The 16,347-nt window shown below is 39.2% G+C and overlaps 2 protein-coding genes across 3 annotated transcripts in view; one reads left to right on the forward strand and one right to left on the reverse strand.

Annotated features, from left to right (window-relative positions):
- The window catches only part of PTBP1 (polypyrimidine tract binding protein 1), a 40,649-nt gene extending 27,733 nt beyond the window's left edge, over nucleotides 1-12,916 (forward strand). For both annotated transcript variants that reach the window (XM_083356666.1, XM_083356667.1), the window contains 6 exons: nucleotides 228-376; nucleotides 3,922-3,955; nucleotides 4,406-4,498; nucleotides 6,741-6,957; nucleotides 8,398-8,475; nucleotides 9,477-12,916. In XM_083356666.1, coding sequence (XP_083212792.1) covers nucleotides 228-376; nucleotides 3,922-3,955; nucleotides 4,406-4,498; nucleotides 6,741-6,957; nucleotides 8,398-8,475; nucleotides 9,477-9,609 — 704 coding nt within the window. In that variant the 3' untranslated portion in view covers nucleotides 9,610-12,916. The remainder of the gene's footprint in view (nucleotides 1-227; nucleotides 377-3,921; nucleotides 3,956-4,405; nucleotides 4,499-6,740; nucleotides 6,958-8,397; nucleotides 8,476-9,476) is intronic.
- Nucleotides 1-16,347, reverse strand: part of LOC310632727 (uncharacterized protein) — a 474,991-nt gene that overhangs the window by 216,994 nt on the left and 241,650 nt on the right. The window lies entirely within an intron of this gene.

The following is a 16,347-nucleotide window of genomic DNA, read 5'->3' on the forward strand; positions in this document are numbered from 1 at the left end:
CGGAAGCTGAGAGCAAAGTCCTGAGCAATGCCAGAACGGGAGATGCTTCAGCCCATTAACGTTCAAGCGTATCTGGTTTCTGGGTCCTTGAATGAGAGAAAACGTATACACTAAAGTGCTTCCTTTAAGAAATATGTTGGTCACGAGGTCCCTTATTTCCACTGCAAGTCATAGCAGGGAACGTGCTGTGGACTTCTCTACTGGTTAATACTTTTTAATTTTTTCAGGCCTCTCAGTTCCAAATGTACATGGAGCACTTGCTCCTTTGGCTATCCCATCAGCCGCAGCGGCCGCAGCTGCCGCAGGACGGATTGCTATTCCTGGCCTTACCGGGGCAGGGAACTCCGTTCTGTTGGTTAGCAATTTGAACCCAGAGGTTAGTGGAAGCCTTGTAATCTTTTCTATCCAACTTATCTCATTTTTTTTTATTTTTGCTACCTTCCAATTTCTGATCTTGCTTCTCTCTGAACTATTTCTCCCCCCCCACCTCAAAAAAAATCTTGTGCTGAAGCTTCAATGCTGAATTTTTTTTCCTCCCTGAAATGGAGTGTCTAAAATCAAAAACTCCAGCAGCTGATTCAAAAAGCAAATAAAGGGTGTGGACTACTATACCTTGCCCTGAGCCATCGTGGCAATTGTATGTCTTAGAAGTTGTCGTCCAGAATAGCTGTAGGCACACTCATCTGCGTTTGGATATTTGATGGGCTATGGGTGGAAGGCTTATTAACGTCGCTCCTTCCTGGATGTGAACCAAAGTGTTTGCTGGCCTGCTCTCATTCCCCAAAGCGAAATTTTAAGACCACTTCATTGCAAAATTTCCCATCCTACTTTTTACCCTATTGGTTTTGTCTCTACTTGGGTCTTCCTCACCACAGCAGAAATCCTGTAGTCCTCCCCCTGGCATGTTGTAACTTTCAGAACCCTGCAGTTGGAGTGACAGTGTTCATTCTGTCCTCCTTATGGGTGCCTTGATCTTTGCCTCCCCTGCCAGCTTAGCTTCGTTTTATCTTTTGCCAAGTACGTATTTTCTTTGACATGCATTGATACATTTTCCTTTATCAAAATTCTTTTAGAGTTGTGTGCCTTATTCTGTTCTTTAACTTCTTAAGTAATTTTATATTTTCAGTTCTATTTTAACATTCTCCCCTTTTTGATTGAAACATTTGGCTGCCTTAAAATGGACCTTGAAGGCATGTTAAACAATCTTCTGCACAAAGGATGTAATTCAGTAGATCCACTTGGACTTTGAAGTGGGTTACTGAAGAAGTAGAAATTACATTCAGTTTTGACTCTGCAGTGAGCTTATTGCTTGAACCCTGGTGCTTAAAACTGCTTAAAAGTTAAATTTCTGCTTACATTACCTATGTAAGAAGCTCTACTGCAGAGGGATGGATGAAAGAATGATCAGTTTGAAAATTGATAGGAAATTAACCATTTGTAATCCATTTTGTTGTTTTTACCTATCCAGCTACAACTATTCTTTTCAGGACATGAGGTTTTGCCAGCAATACTCATCTCATTCCAGGACCTTCTGTAGACCCATGAATTACTAGAATTCTGACAGCAGAACTTTCCTTTTCACTAGGGAAAATTTGGCATGGGTGATCAGTTATAGAGCAGATCCCCTAACTTGAGATCCTAAGAGGGGATAATTGGATAATTGCAATAGTAAAGGGAGGATGCAGTATAAAATGTCTCAATTCTCCCTGAGCATTCTCTTATTCCCTTAGTCTCTTTCCAAGTAAAAATTAAGCATTAGATTAGTGGCTACAGAGTTTCCTAAAGTGAGTGAGCAGTTAATGAGTACACAACTGTAGCTTCAGGCACACTATTGTTCAATTCTTTTTCATGTTCAGTAATATAATAGGAAATTCCTAACAAATGTATTATGCTTATTATTATTTAGCTTAAGTTGGGCAGAGGAAGCATATTCTATCCTATATTATCCTAGCAATCAGATATCTGAACATTTTGTAATGAAAAATACCTTTTGTAGAGATCAGAAAATGAATTGGCAAATTCTTTAAGATTGAAAAGGGGTAGTTGAAACAGGTGCTTCTGAAAATAGAGGGAAATTAAATGTCTGGAGCTGAATTCTAAAGAGCGGAATACTGGATGAGCGTACCAAAAATACAAGCTAATGTAAAATTGGTTGGATCTCTTTTTGCATCTTAAATTTATCACTTCTGACCTCAAATCTGCATGAAAAATATTTTGTAGCACTTTTTAGTTAGTATAACTTTGAGAAATGTTGCAACCAAATTTCTGAGGCTATTTTTACTCCGTAGATATGCCTAAGTGAGTATTGCTGAGCAACTGATTTCATGCCTCTTTTATGTGTTTATTTTACTCATTCATCCAGCTTCTCTTTTGGGCTAGAAGCTATGATATCTCTAGTGAAGCTGAACTAACAACTTCAACTTTTTATTTTTCATTGCTTGTGTAATCAGTGTTATAGAAACTTAATCTGTGCATACAGTTGAGAGGCAGTATTCTCCAGAGGGACTCTTACTCACCATCTCCTCCTTTTCCCTTCACCAGCATTGGAAAACTATAAGAGACAGGAGACTGGCAAACAATTGTAGCTGAGATGTAGACTAGCATGAATTCTCAGACTCTTGTCGGGTTTTGTATTGATTACTTTTGATTCATAAATGTTGCCTGCAGGTAGAGTGGTACCAAAGTGTGCCAGTCAGTTGGTATATGGACTATTTGAGGCGATCAAGACTGTATCTCATTTGCAGTGTGCACAATGCTGGTTCACACTTTGGGCTTTAGGAAGACCACTCAAGGGACCTTTGTGCCATCCATTTACTTTATTGTGTAGGGTGTCTATTCTTGAGACACTTTCTCAGGTAGAAGAATCTACAAGGAGAAATTGGGCTAGATCTAGTTCGGCAGCAATGTTGTCATAGCTGGAGCTTGACCCCTAAATAGGTGGTGGGGAAAGAAGAATCCAGCCCTTGCCCAGATTAAAGCTGGATTTTTCTTCAATTTGGTATAAATTTGATGCCAGATTAGTATGAATTGAAAGCCAGATTGTTTTGACTTTTCAGCAGATGATAACTACCTTAAAAAGCTATAGAACAATGTCAGTTCCTACCAGATTATGGAGAGAAATGTGAAGTGCAGCTTAAAACTTTTGACATCAAAGAGAACCTTTTCACCTGTTGCTTGAAAACCTCTTCGGGGTTGTTGAAAGGTAGAACTAAGTAAACGTTTCTTTTTTAGAAGGCTGATGGGAGTCCTTGGCAGGCTTTTCTTTGGAGCTTTAAATGGGCCTCTGTTTCTTGGCACTGTCATGCCCAGGATGTGAACCTTGCCATCATGCCCTTTAGTCACTCTGTTGTAATACTGCCTCTCCTTCTTAGTTATATCTTACTTAAGTAAAGTGCTCTTCTTTATTGTTGTGTTCCACTAGGTTAAAAAAAAACCCTATTAACTAGTTTTTTTTTCTGTTGAAAGTGTTGTATGTTTTAGAAATCTATAAATCTTGACTTATGGAACACGACATATTTCTTTTATGTATTTACTGACCTGTTTTTTTGCTACTTTTTCTTTTCTCTCCACCCCATCCCTCAATATTTTTTTTTCCTCCCCTTCTCCCTGATCCGGAATTTCTTTGCCAACTGACTGCACGGTACTTCTGCTTCCTGTTGTTGCTTGAAACAAATATATATACATATATATAAAAATGCCCCCCTCAAAACAAAAAAAAAAACCTTCCTGCTCTTCGGAAACCAACTTGCCCTTCAATATTAACCATCTTGAAAACTTCATCATCCATCAACCAATTTCGCCATTTCCTGCGGGGACTCTACCTTTCCTTCGTTGTCGACGATTTGCGCAACCTTCACTCTCCCCTCCGATTCCTTACCTCTTCCCTGTCCCTCCGCTGCCTTGCTCTGCTGTTCTCTAAAGAGAGTTACACCCCAATGCCTCTTTATTCTTTTCGGTATGTTATCATTCACACTTTTTTATTACCTTTTTCATTTTGAGGTTTTACTTTGGGGAAAAGCAAGTGTGGTTAAGGGAGGGTTTGTCATTGGTTGAATTCTTAAGTTACGAAATTTGTGCTGTTTTAGTTTCATTTTATCTGTTGTGCATGGTTTTGATTGCTTTGCATGTCTGTTGGGCAGATCAGAAACAGATAGCATGTGAAATGGTTCACCTCAACTCTGCTGGCAGCAGTTGGCATTTCATTGGGTGCTCCCCAGTATGCCAATAAATACTCCAAAGAATTGCACCAATTTTCTATTGCTGATCAGATTTATCCTCAGCAGAATAAAGCATCTTTTAAGTGGAGTGAAAAACAGTGTGGGGTTTGAATGGGTCTTGGATGAATTTGGGATAAGTAACATTTCTTTTTGAATACCTGCTTTTTTTCTTTGCTGACTTCCCTAAGGGGTATATGGTGATGTACAAAGAGTGAAGATTTTGTTCAATAAAAAGGAGAATGCCTTGGTTCAAATGGCAGATGGCAATCAAGCTCAGCTGGGTAAGTACAGATTTCTTTATTTATTTTTTTGTGTAGTGAATAAAGTAGATCTGTTGTTTTTTGCTGAAATTCTCACTTGATCGAAAGCAGCTCAGATTATCATGTTTTATAATAAATAGAAGTCCTTGTTTCTTCAACTAAATGTTTTGTTTCCTTAATCACCATACTTCTCTGCAAGCTATTTCAGAAGTAAAGTGCTGTTTTGTTCATACTTTTCCCAGAGAGGATACAATTATACATATTTTTCTTTAATGCATTATGCATTTGATTAGTGGGTTGTTGTTTTTTTCTTAGTTGACCCAAAAATTCTGAAGTCTTATGTTTTGACACGCATATTTTTTTTGAGGTTGAAATAGTCATGCATATTTAAGGAGGTGCAGGTATTTAGGACCAAAGTGGGAAAGTGCCTTGGATCTCGCGTTCCCATCTCCCCGCACTGTTTGTCAGGTGCATCTGTACAAAGTCATGCCTTTTCTTTGTCTTGCAAAGTAGTTATGGTTCCCAGTGGCAGCAAGGCTTTGACTGAGCTGGGTCCAAAGGGTGTGTCTTACTTTGGACCTACATCCCTGTAACCTCTTCTAAACATTAGCGATTACACCTCAGAGACGAAATGCAGTAATAGCACAGAAAATTAGTTTCTATTAAATCTAATGTACTGACATTGACTGGCAACAGTCTTGCATATAAATAATATAAAAGGCACAAAATAATCCTGAAAAGTTTCCCTTTTGAAAGTTTTCAGGGCTATTTTGTGCCTTTTATATGATTAAACCTTGTGGCAATACATAGCTGTAACATGCATTTTTCCTTCTTAAGAATTGCAGAGCATTATGAAAGCTGTTACCTGTCCAGAAATTAGTTTTGTTAACATATATCAGCGTTCCCCAACGGTTCCAGGTTGGGAGGGGGGGAAGGAGATAGGAAATGGTTTTGTGTGAGGGGCAGGCACACACACACAGTTTCATTTGTGTGAGTGCTCACTGCTTGCACAAGTGGGAGTACACATGCATGTGCACTCACCCATGGCTGGTGCGGCCCTGTTGTGGGCCGCAGCTCATAGGTTAGGGACTCCTGACATACATTTTTAAACCCACATCTATCAGTTGAGTGATGGAAATGTAGGAACTGATTCTCTGCATTCTAGCATGAACAGGTTTTTCAGCTAGGAATATCATTCTATTGATTATTCCACCCCAAGAATCAGGTTAACACTGCAAATAACAACATAAGAAGAATGTCATCCTTTTAGCCTAGAGCCCATACCAATTTGTCCTCTTATCTTGATGGCAGAAAAATAGACTTAGCTCTGAATTTAACAATGAGCCTTATTGTTTATCCATGGGAGAATGCCACTTAGAATGTTTTCATTACCTAAAGCATTTTTATTCTTCTCTTCTTAAACTATAGGTTCTGAGGATGGCTTAATCATTCTTAAGCTCACTGTCTAAATAAATATTTAAAAAAGATTTTTTAAGAGAAAAAAGTGCAGCTTGTTCCATTGTCTTGATCTGAGGGGGCAGAAGGGCCACAATTTATATGGTAAAGGCAGCAGAAAAGGAAGATGGCATTCCTTATTGCTGTTTTTTTAATAATTTCTTTCCTTAAGGGACATTTATAGTGGATATAAGTAATCCTTGACTTATGACCATAATTGGGATCAAAATTTCTGTTACTAACTGTGATGATTGCTAAGTGAGTCACGTACAGTTTCATGACCTTTTTGGCACAGTTGTTAAGTGAATCACTGCAGTTTTTAAGTGAATTGTGCAGTTATTAAGCAAATCTGTCTTCCCCCATTGGCTTTGCTTATCAGAAGCTGAGTGGGAAGGTCACAAACGGCAATCACATCCTCCCAGGACACTGAGCTGACATCAATACATGCTGGTTGCCAAGCGCTGAATGATCATGTGACCAGGGATGCTGTAAAAATCATAATCATTGTAATTTTGGACGTTCAGTGAATGGTTGTAAGGCAAAGACAACTTGTATTTTCTCATTAAAGCCATTCCTCAAGTTTTGTATGTATGTATATATGTATGACTCGGGAACGCTTTGGCATTTGGCATGAGAATAGCACAGCTAAGGGATTTTGGCATTGTAAAATTAAGTGCTGTGCAGTATTGAAAGTGGAACTTTTGCACCTGGTGGTGGAGAGGTTTGTACAAGCCCGGTAAACAGTGGATCTGAGTATGCGCCGGAAGGCAGACTTTTATAGGTTTTTCTCTTTCTTAATTTTTGGCAGCCATGAGCCACCTCAATGGTCAAAAGCTGCATGGGAAGCCCATCCGCATCGCTCTGTCAAAACACCAGACAGTGCAGCTGCCCCGTGAAGGACAGGAAGACCAAGGGCTGACCAAGGATTATGGCAACTCCCCTCTTCATCGCTTTAAGAAGCCGGGTTCCAAGAACTTTCAAAACATCTTTCCCCCTTCTGCCACTCTTCACCTCTCCAATATTCCGTAAGTAGTCTACTTGTTCAAGGAGAGCAGTCCTAAGGTAACAGTAGTTTGGCTAATTTGCTTGTTTGTTTTCAGGTCTAAGAGCAACTCATACCAGCAATACTCAAGAGTTATATGTCATGACGCCATATAATATGTTTTAAGTATATCAACTTGGTACATGAATCTGTATCGGCAGAGAAGATCCTACATGTTCTCCATTTATCCAGCCGCTTCCTTGTCTACCGTCCCATTGACCTCAGATATAGAGTCTCCGATGAGATTTTGTGCCCAAACAGCAGGGTGGTTGAGCAGCTCAGCTCAGATCCTGTTTTGGGGGCAAGAGCAACAACTTCAGATGCAATGTATAAGAAATAGTTCAGTTCCCTAGCATGAATGATCTAATCTTTCTTTGATAAGTTTGCTGTTTGGGAAGAAAATGTCAGCTTCAGAGACAAGGAGAGAAGAAAGGGGCAATGTCAACCGTCCTGGTTGAGAAAAGAAACTCCTGGGACATTATTTTATCAAGAGTATAACTTTACTGATAGATTCATACAGGCACAGAAGAAGCAAAGCTGAGGTTTTCACACGAAAAATAACATAGTTAATTTCCCCTTTTCCCCATTTGGGCCACCCATTGTCCACCAATCCTGACACATTCTCTTTATTTTTGGAAAGCAGTCTGCCCCTGCGGAAGGTTCCCACTGCACAGCCCAGCTCTCAATACATTCCAAGCATTCTCTCTCCCCCCCCCCTTTCCCTTCATTTCTTTTGTCAAATTGTGGGTTACGCTAGGAGTCAGCCTTGACAGGCAATCTGTCTTCGTATATTCTAGCTTTGCCCAGTACTGGTGCGTAGCCTTCACACAGATTATGTGAGGGAAATGAGATTTCTCAATTAAAACAGGCTCTTAAATTTAATTTTAAGCAGATGCAAGAAAGATACAAGTAGCTCTGCTTTTTTGTTTTGTTTTGGGTACCCTTATGCATGCAATATGTGAGCTTCTTGTGCACCTCAAATGCAATGTGACTTTAAATTCAGGATGGCTCAGAAATTCATGGCCTCCACGGTGCCTGTTTGCTTGTCCCCCTTGAAAGGGGCTCAAACCATCCAGGTGATCACACTCTGGAATTGCCTTGGAGCAGATGGCATGTGATCAGAAAGTGGAAGAGAGCATTGTTTACTCCTTTGTAACTTGTAACTTGTAACTTGTAAATTGCCTTGCTTGTATGTTGCTTGTCGATATTGTTCTATATTAATTAGAATTAGATGTCTTTTTCTGTTAATGATTGAGATTCTATAAGTCATAGAATTGTGATAAGAAAATAAATGATGTTGGAATAATATTTGTTGATATTTACAGAAATGAAGCAAGGATTCCACGTTTTTGTTTTGGGGGGTGGGATGTGAAATCCCAGTCTCCATTGTTCAATTTGTGCCCAATTGTTTCTCTTCCTCCAGGCCTTCAATAATAGAAGATGACCTCAAGCTGCTCTTCTCAAGCAATGGTGGGATGGTGAAAGGCTTCAAATTCTTCCAGTAAGTGGTCTTAATTTTCCTGGAAAAGAGAGGAGGGCAATCAGTTGTTTCTTGAACGCTTTTCTGCCTCATGCTTGAGGAATCCTTGTTCCTCTGAAGGTTTCTGTTTGCTACGTGTGAACCTGTAGCTTTCTATGGGTAATATATGGAGCAGGGTTTCTTAAACTGAGGGTGCTTTGGCCATATCCTTTGAGTTATTGCTCATTTGTGAGTTGAGGATACAGTTTGGGATTGCTGCCGCCAAAATGTTTGCCAAACAAGTGTCCTTCCCCCCCAACCACCTTTTATTTGGGGGGGGGGTCGGGATAATATTCAAGGCTGGGAAAGAGGGTAATTAGGTCAAACAATTCAAAAATGACTGGGTCTATATAAAATAGTACAGGTAGTCTTCAATTTACGACTGTTTAACATTGGTTCAAAGATAAAATAGCTTTGGGAAAAATGACTCGTGACCTGTACTCACACTTACAGCCATTGTACCTCCCCTATGGTCATGTGATTGCAATTTGGGCACTTGGCAGCTGGCTCACATTTATAACCAGTTGCAGCATCCTGCAGTCACGTAATTACAATTTGTTGCAATTTGGCAAATTTTCAGTAAAGAATAAAAGCCCATTGGGGAAGCAGTACTTGCTCAATGACCGCAGTGATTTCCTTAAATGACCGCTGTAAAAATTGTCATAAAATCAGATCTGATTTGACTTACGACCACAATGAGTTAGGACAAGAAATTCCAGTCCCAATTATGGTGATAGGTCAGGGTTATCTGTATAGCTGTTGGATTTTGTATCTGGCTTTTAGCATTTCTCTAAAGTCTTTGAAAATAAGGGTTAGCTAATTTTTTCATAAATTCTCCATGAAGTCACCTAACATCAGAATATAAGGGATTCTATCCATGATAGTTGGCTGATGCTAGATTCTTGTATTTGAAATGAACTTAATTTTGTCTAGGACACATTTGCTTGTTCATCTTTCTCTCTGACCGAAGTTGTTTTTGGCAGGAGAGACCGCAAGATGGCCCTCATTCAGATGGGATCCGTGGAAGAAGCCATTCAGTCACTCATCGACCTCCATAACCATGACCTTGGTGAGAACCACCACTTGCGTGTGTCCTTTTCAAAATCCACAATTTAAGTGCTTTGGAAAAGCATGCAGCAAAGATGGACCTGACTGAAAAACAAATCACCACTCTTCTTAATAGGCTCAGCCTTGCATATATTTTTTTTCAATGGCTGGACCACCAGCAAGGGGTGGGACAACTTCCATCATTCCAGAAACAAAAAGAAGCCACTTTATAAGAGAGAGAGAGAGAATGCAACTGAAGTGACCTTAAAACAGATTTTATTTTTTTAAGGAAGAAAACAGTTCACTGTTTTTTTAAAAAAAAAAAAACAATGAGTAAATCTTAATTCACATTGCTATAATCTTTCTTGCAGAGAATGAGATAACAATCTTTGACCAGGGGGAAAAAATCACAAGCTTAAAACGTTTACATTCTTTGTTGGAAGCCTCTCTGGGAGTCTTTTACCTTTTCTCCCACACTTAAACAAAACAGTCCCCCCCTCCCCTTCCCCAAACAGCTTATCAACGCCACAGTAATGCCTTTTATCCATGAGCTCTGGAAGAGACCCCCAAACTGTGCAGTTAGCGTTAGCATCTTTTTTTTATAATTTCCCAAACACGGTGGCCTTGGGAAGGGGAAGGGGCGCAGGGAGCAGAAACATTGCCCTTTTCCCTCAGCCTTTCGTTGATTAATCCTCTGGTGCCTTAGAGATTTTCTTTACCTGAAGTAGAAGAAACAGTAGATACTGGGGAAAATGGAAGGTTACTACTGTCTTCCACAGAGGAGGAGACATGACAGATACCTTTCTCAGTTGAGCAACCTAGACATTTCTGCCTAAAATGTCTTAATTTCCAGGTGTGTTAATTTCCATGCCCACAATGTTTCTCACCGTGAAGGCTGATAAATAAATAAAAAAAAATCCTTCATTAATAGTCTATTGAAGCTCAGATTGATGGGATGGAGGAAGACGGAAGTTTCCTTTCCCTGCTCGTCAACATTTCCTTCTCTGCAATAAGTTTCATCGGGTTCTGCTTGATACAAGTAGTCCCCGACTTCAGAAACTGAAATCCCAGAACAAAACTCTTCAGAGTATCAAACTCCATGAACTTGAGTTTGAGATTAATATATTTTGGGCTCTTACTTAAAGGATTAAGATGCCGTTAAACTCCATTCCTAGATTCACGCCTTACAACAAGACCTCTTGTAATAGTAGTAGCTTCAACTTCTTGTTTTAATCCCTTTTATTATTATTTTTTTTACATACAATCTGTTTTCGCCTAGCAATACTTTCCAGTTGACCAAATATTCTAATGAATTCATATATAAAAAGGCAATAGTATATTTTCTTTTATAGATAAGATGGTATGAATATATCTGACTTGCTTTTCTATTACCCTTGTATCCTGTACTCTTGTATTTTTGTTTGTAAAATGGAAAACTAGTGCAGGAATTTAGTTTATCAAGCTGATTTCATGGCTGAAAATTAATGTTATACTTTGAACAATATTTAAAGTAGTGACCGTCACTTGTTTTGAAAACGGAGATCCACATTTAAAGGGTCATCTTAGTTTAATAACTATGCTTTTATTTAAAGAATATAAACTTAACATCTTTTTCTGAGTAGCACCTAAAATGCCATCCTTCGTGGCCTCCAACTTTTCCATGCTGATCTACCTTCTTTGTATTCCAGTGTTGCCTTACATTGTGCTCCAACTCATGTAAGATTTTTTAAAGATAACCAGAATCTTATACTTAATATCAGGGTTACTTACTCAAATTGTGGACCAAAGTTATTTTTTTCAATGTATGTGATGTCTCTCAAGTCACTGTGTTCCTTGCTGTTTCACATGAGCTGTTGATATGCTTTTGTTACTGATTTTGGGAAAGTCTTAACTTTTTTTTTAAAAAAAATCCTCCCCAATATTATGGGGAACCAATCTATGCTGGAGGAATGTATGATATTTTGAGTGAGGTTCTGCTTGGATTGCCAGCATATAATACAAATTTGAGCTATTTTAACAACTGTCCTCTTTTTGGCCAAACTACCATTTCAGAAAGTTAAAATAACAGTGTCTGCTAAACAATTCCCTTATTAGAGTTTCTCATTACAAATATTGACTCACACAGTCAGAGGGTGCTAACTTTGGGGTGAAGGGTAGCATGGCAGAACCTGGAAGGGTATCACCACTTACTTGCATAGGGCAGCTCCATTCCAGACCTCTGCAGTCACAGATAAGAGATAGCCAGAGGCTGGCTCAGAGCAAGTAGTTTGCCACTGAGATGTCTTTATGCAGTGCTGTTGGAGAAAATGATGTCCGTGTAAAAAGTCTCTTGCCCTGTAATTGAGTGTGTTCTTGGCCAACTTGACCCAATTAAGCCATAGTTTCTAGTGAGATGTTGGGAACGGAGAATAAAAGCCTCTGTTTTGCCTTACTTACTCTACAGTACTGGGCTAGCAGGCAAGATTGGCAGTGGCCATTCTTGGAGGATGGGCAAGAGGCCCTTGGCAGGCAGTGGAGGAATAGAGTCCTCCCTAGGTGCCTGGCTCTGTTCTAAAGGCCCAGAACCAAGGATGAGGGGCGCCAGAAGGCTTGGAGGAGTAGAAAATAATTTCCCAGTATCTGCAAGCTCACAGCAAGTGCTTGATATTCACCAGAACAATATTAAAGTTAAAGGGACAAGTGCTAAAGATCCTTTGGGATTTAGGCCTTCACAATCATTCAGCCACCAGTGGCACCCAGAAGTAACACTACATCCTAGCAGAACCTTGGTTAGAATTGTCTGAAGTTTCACTTTCTAAGTGTTCCATAAGCCTCTCTTGTCCTCGGAACACAGCCTACTTGCTGACCTCTTTGGTAACTTGAATCAGTCAGCAAGACATTTAAGATTTTTCTTTGTGTGTCCGGGTGTGCTTTTCCAAGAAGCACACAAATCTTATTTGCAGTTAATTGGGAAGAGGGGCTTCATCTTTTTTTCCCCGATCCTGTGTTTTGTTTTGTTTTGTTTGCATGTAAATGTGAGTAATAAGAAAAAAAGGTGTAAATATTTATAATTTTTTATACCTGTTGTAAGACATGAGGGGATGGCAGAACTCGAGTTTTTACAGCAAAACAAATGTATATTTTGATAACCAACTATTAAAGGTTCAGTATTGGGGTTGGGATGGGAGGGCTACCAAACACCACAAATTTGATTGCCTGGCTTAAAAAAATGTAATGCAAAAAAAAAAAATTGAAATTAAAAGTATTTTATAACAAAACGATCTCTTTTTCTGTAGTGCTTAGATTTTTGCTTGTTTGGATTGTAGAAAGCAGTCAATGGCCTATCTGTACTACTTTTTACTTTTGGCTTTCAATAAATGTCTTCTGTATTCTTTGCTTCTGTTTTTTTCCTACCTGTATTATTGTGCTATTTTTGTTTTGGCTTAACACCCCTTCCTCCTATAATGTGATTCTAGCTGCCTCCCATTTTATGCAATCTTCTTTCTCCCATATTTCTCTTGAACTGGTATGCATTTAATGGCAGATTTAGCGGTCTGTACTCTTAAAACATAGGTCCTCCTTTGGAGTATGAAAACAAATACCAATAAGACGATTTGAACTAAGCAAGGAGGAAGCCTCTGTAACAAGTATGGCTTTGGCAACCTGTAGCAAACTATATGTCCCTTCCAATGATGAAGTGTACTGGTAGTCCTCAACTTACAACTTGTCACTTAGGACCTTCTGAAAGCTACTTATTGCCCTGTTTCAGTGTTCCTACACAAACACGTCACAAGACTTCAATTTGGGTGCTTGGCGACCAGCCTGCATTTATGGCTGTTTGCATCGCCTGCATCACCTGCATCACCTGACTGCAGTGTATGGCTTACTGGTGGAAACTGGTGTTTACCTACGCTTTCTAGGAAAAACCATCTGATAGCAAACTATGAGTTTGCTTTACAATTGCCACATTCACTTAATAATTGGCAAAAAGGATCATAAACTCAGGTTCTGTCCTGTGGCAACCAATTTTATGGCCATCATAATTTAACAACTGAAATTGTAGGGCCAATAGTCAAGGGCTGCCTGTATAAACTCATTTAGACCCAAATCTCCTCACTGAATTTTTACACTCGTTAACTTGATTTATGAAATGACATCATCCTTTATGAAATGACATCAACCTGTTAAAAATGTAACTTCCTCTGGGTATTCCTGAGGTAGAATTTTGTCTACACATGACTTGGCTTCTGAATATGTGCTGAATCTGACCCAACCCTACTTAGAAGAGGAGGCAGTCTGGGTGTTAGTGGGAAAACTAACCAGTTGCTTGGCATAACAGAGAAAAGAATGACATTTCTGGAAGAGTTTGGGGGAAAAGTAATTCCATTGCATTTTACTGCTGAGACTGAGCCTCATTTTTTCATTCTAGTCTGAACACAAGTTTAAATTTTAATAATCAGCCCCTTTTAGTTTTCATTTTCTGGTTTACCTTTTTTAATTGAGAAACTGGAGAAATTAAAAATGTAGGATACTTTATAATGTGTCTAATCCTGATGACTTTATGGTGTTGGGTTTTGTTGGAAAATGAATGCCACAGGATAAACTTGCTAGAAAATAAATTTTGTTATGCAAAGAAATATCTGTAGGAAACACACTAGAAAGAAAAAAAACTTCACAAAATATTAAGATTTTTGTCTGAAAAGTCTTACTACATTAACAGTCACTGATGCATTTGCAGTTCTACCCAAAAATGTAGGGACATTTTTAAAAAATGTGCATATTTTGACCAGAGGTGCCTACATTTTTGGATAGAACTCAACTCAATACAAAATGGATCCCAAATTCACCATTTACCAATAATGTGGGCTTACAGAATTGGGGTCAGCTGAGCCTCAGGTGGTATGAGAGAGCAAGTGTAGTTACAGAAAAGGTGTATTACCTGACAATTCTGTTTTTCCCTACCTTAGTGTCTTCCAAGTGTGTGGTTACTTCTAAGCAGTGCTTTTTTTGTAAAAGAAAAAGGTGCCGGAACTCACACATGTCATACAACCTGCCTTGCCTACCCTACAAGGTTCTATCCAAAAAAGGTGCCGGAACTCCGTTCTGAGCGTTCTATGAGAAAAAAAGCCCTGTTTCTAAGATGCGGATTGTCGTTCTGGAAACGACAGCCCCAAAGCAACTTGAGCGGCATCAAATTAAGGAAAACTAAATAAATTAAAAAGCTCAATTTGGGCCATTACCAGCACTGATCAGTGACTTTGTTCTTGTTTCTGCCTGCCACTGATAACTAAATGTATGTGCCAGCTAAAATTAAGCAAGAAGCTCTTCTGGTGTGGTGGTGACTATCTTTGTTCAGATTACCATGCATGGTGATGAACTTAATTATCAGCTATTTATAGGATTCTATTCCTTCAATCTTATAGGGAAACAGCGTTTTTATATTAAATAGTGGAAAGGAACAAACAGGATTGCTATTTTCTGTTCTTCCTCTCCACAATCTGAACTCCAAATGTACTTTTATTTACTTGGATCATTAGACAATAATTTGAATGGTCTGTTCTAGAAATTTTTATTAAATGGGAGGATGCTATTTTTATTTGGATGGTCTCCCACTTTGCTTTGTCATGCACAGGTTATGTTTTCCTTAACATAAACCAAGATCTGTGGCCTTTTCATAATCATTGTTGCTCATTTTTTCCCCTCCTGTGCCATTTATTAACCATTTTAAGTCTTTTATGTTTTGCAATTATGTTGCTGTTTTCTGTTACCTTAAACAACAGGTTGCATTGCTTTAGTTTAAGATAATTGGATTAAGGTTATCAATTTCTGTGAAAAACACAGGCTTATTACTTTGGGGTAATGCATTCATCCTCTTGCAGTGTTGACTGAGCTGCATCCAGACCTTTTCAGTGGGTTTTTTTTTTAGAGGAAGAGGCTGGAGAACTCAAAACTTAAGAAAGCATCCTAAAAAAAAGGAAACCTGGTTTATACATGAAAGTTTTAAAGGGGCGTGTCCCATCTGGGTAAGTTGGCTGTCTGTAGAGTGTGCAGACAAAGTTAAAATAATTTACAAGCCCGTTGTTCATTATTCTAGGGTGACCCTTGTGTATAGGTTGTAAACAGATTGTACAAGCTGTCATAGTTGCTCCCGGTGATCAAGATGGCAATACAATAAGTGAGATTTTTGTAGACCCACCAAAATAATTCCGAGAAGGGTGTGTTGGTTGAAATAGAGAAAATCTGCAGCTGCCCCAATCTTTTTGTGTAGTAGCACCTTTATTAAAAACAGATGGGCAGGCTGTATGTACCCTGTGCAATACAGAGATCGTGTTGCAGAAGTTTGGACATCCATTATAAAAGCTTCACAGAAAGTGGGTGTGGTAAACTCAGTGCACCTGCATGCCTGCCACAACAGATGCAATTTATTAATATTGGTAAAACTCAGTTCCTGCCTCTGGTGGTGATGCTTCCTGCAAGCTGTGATAGGACTTGACTTTTTTCCGCTCTGCTATATATCAACAATCCCTGGGACAAATGCTCTGTTGTAGAATTGGGGTGTTGTTGCTTTTTACCTGTGCACCTTTTAACCAAACAGTCTGGAGCAAGTTTGCAGTTGTAAAATGGCGTGGCTTCTCAGGCTTTGAAAAATCGCTGGAAAACAGGAAGTTGGCGTTTAATGTGATTTTTCCCTACCAGAATGGACTACCAGAACTTTTCCCTTGGGAAAATGTGTAGCATGTCTGGCTATTATCGGTGGTGGTGGGGAGAGATGCCCAGATTTTTTTTTGGAGGGGGGAGAGAGAGCTGTTGCTATGGTGACAGCAAGGT

This window comes from Vipera ursinii (genome assembly GCF_947247035.1).
Source record: "Vipera ursinii genome assembly, chromosome: 1".
Taxonomy (NCBI): Eukaryota; Metazoa; Chordata; class Lepidosauria; order Squamata; family Viperidae; genus Vipera; species Vipera ursinii.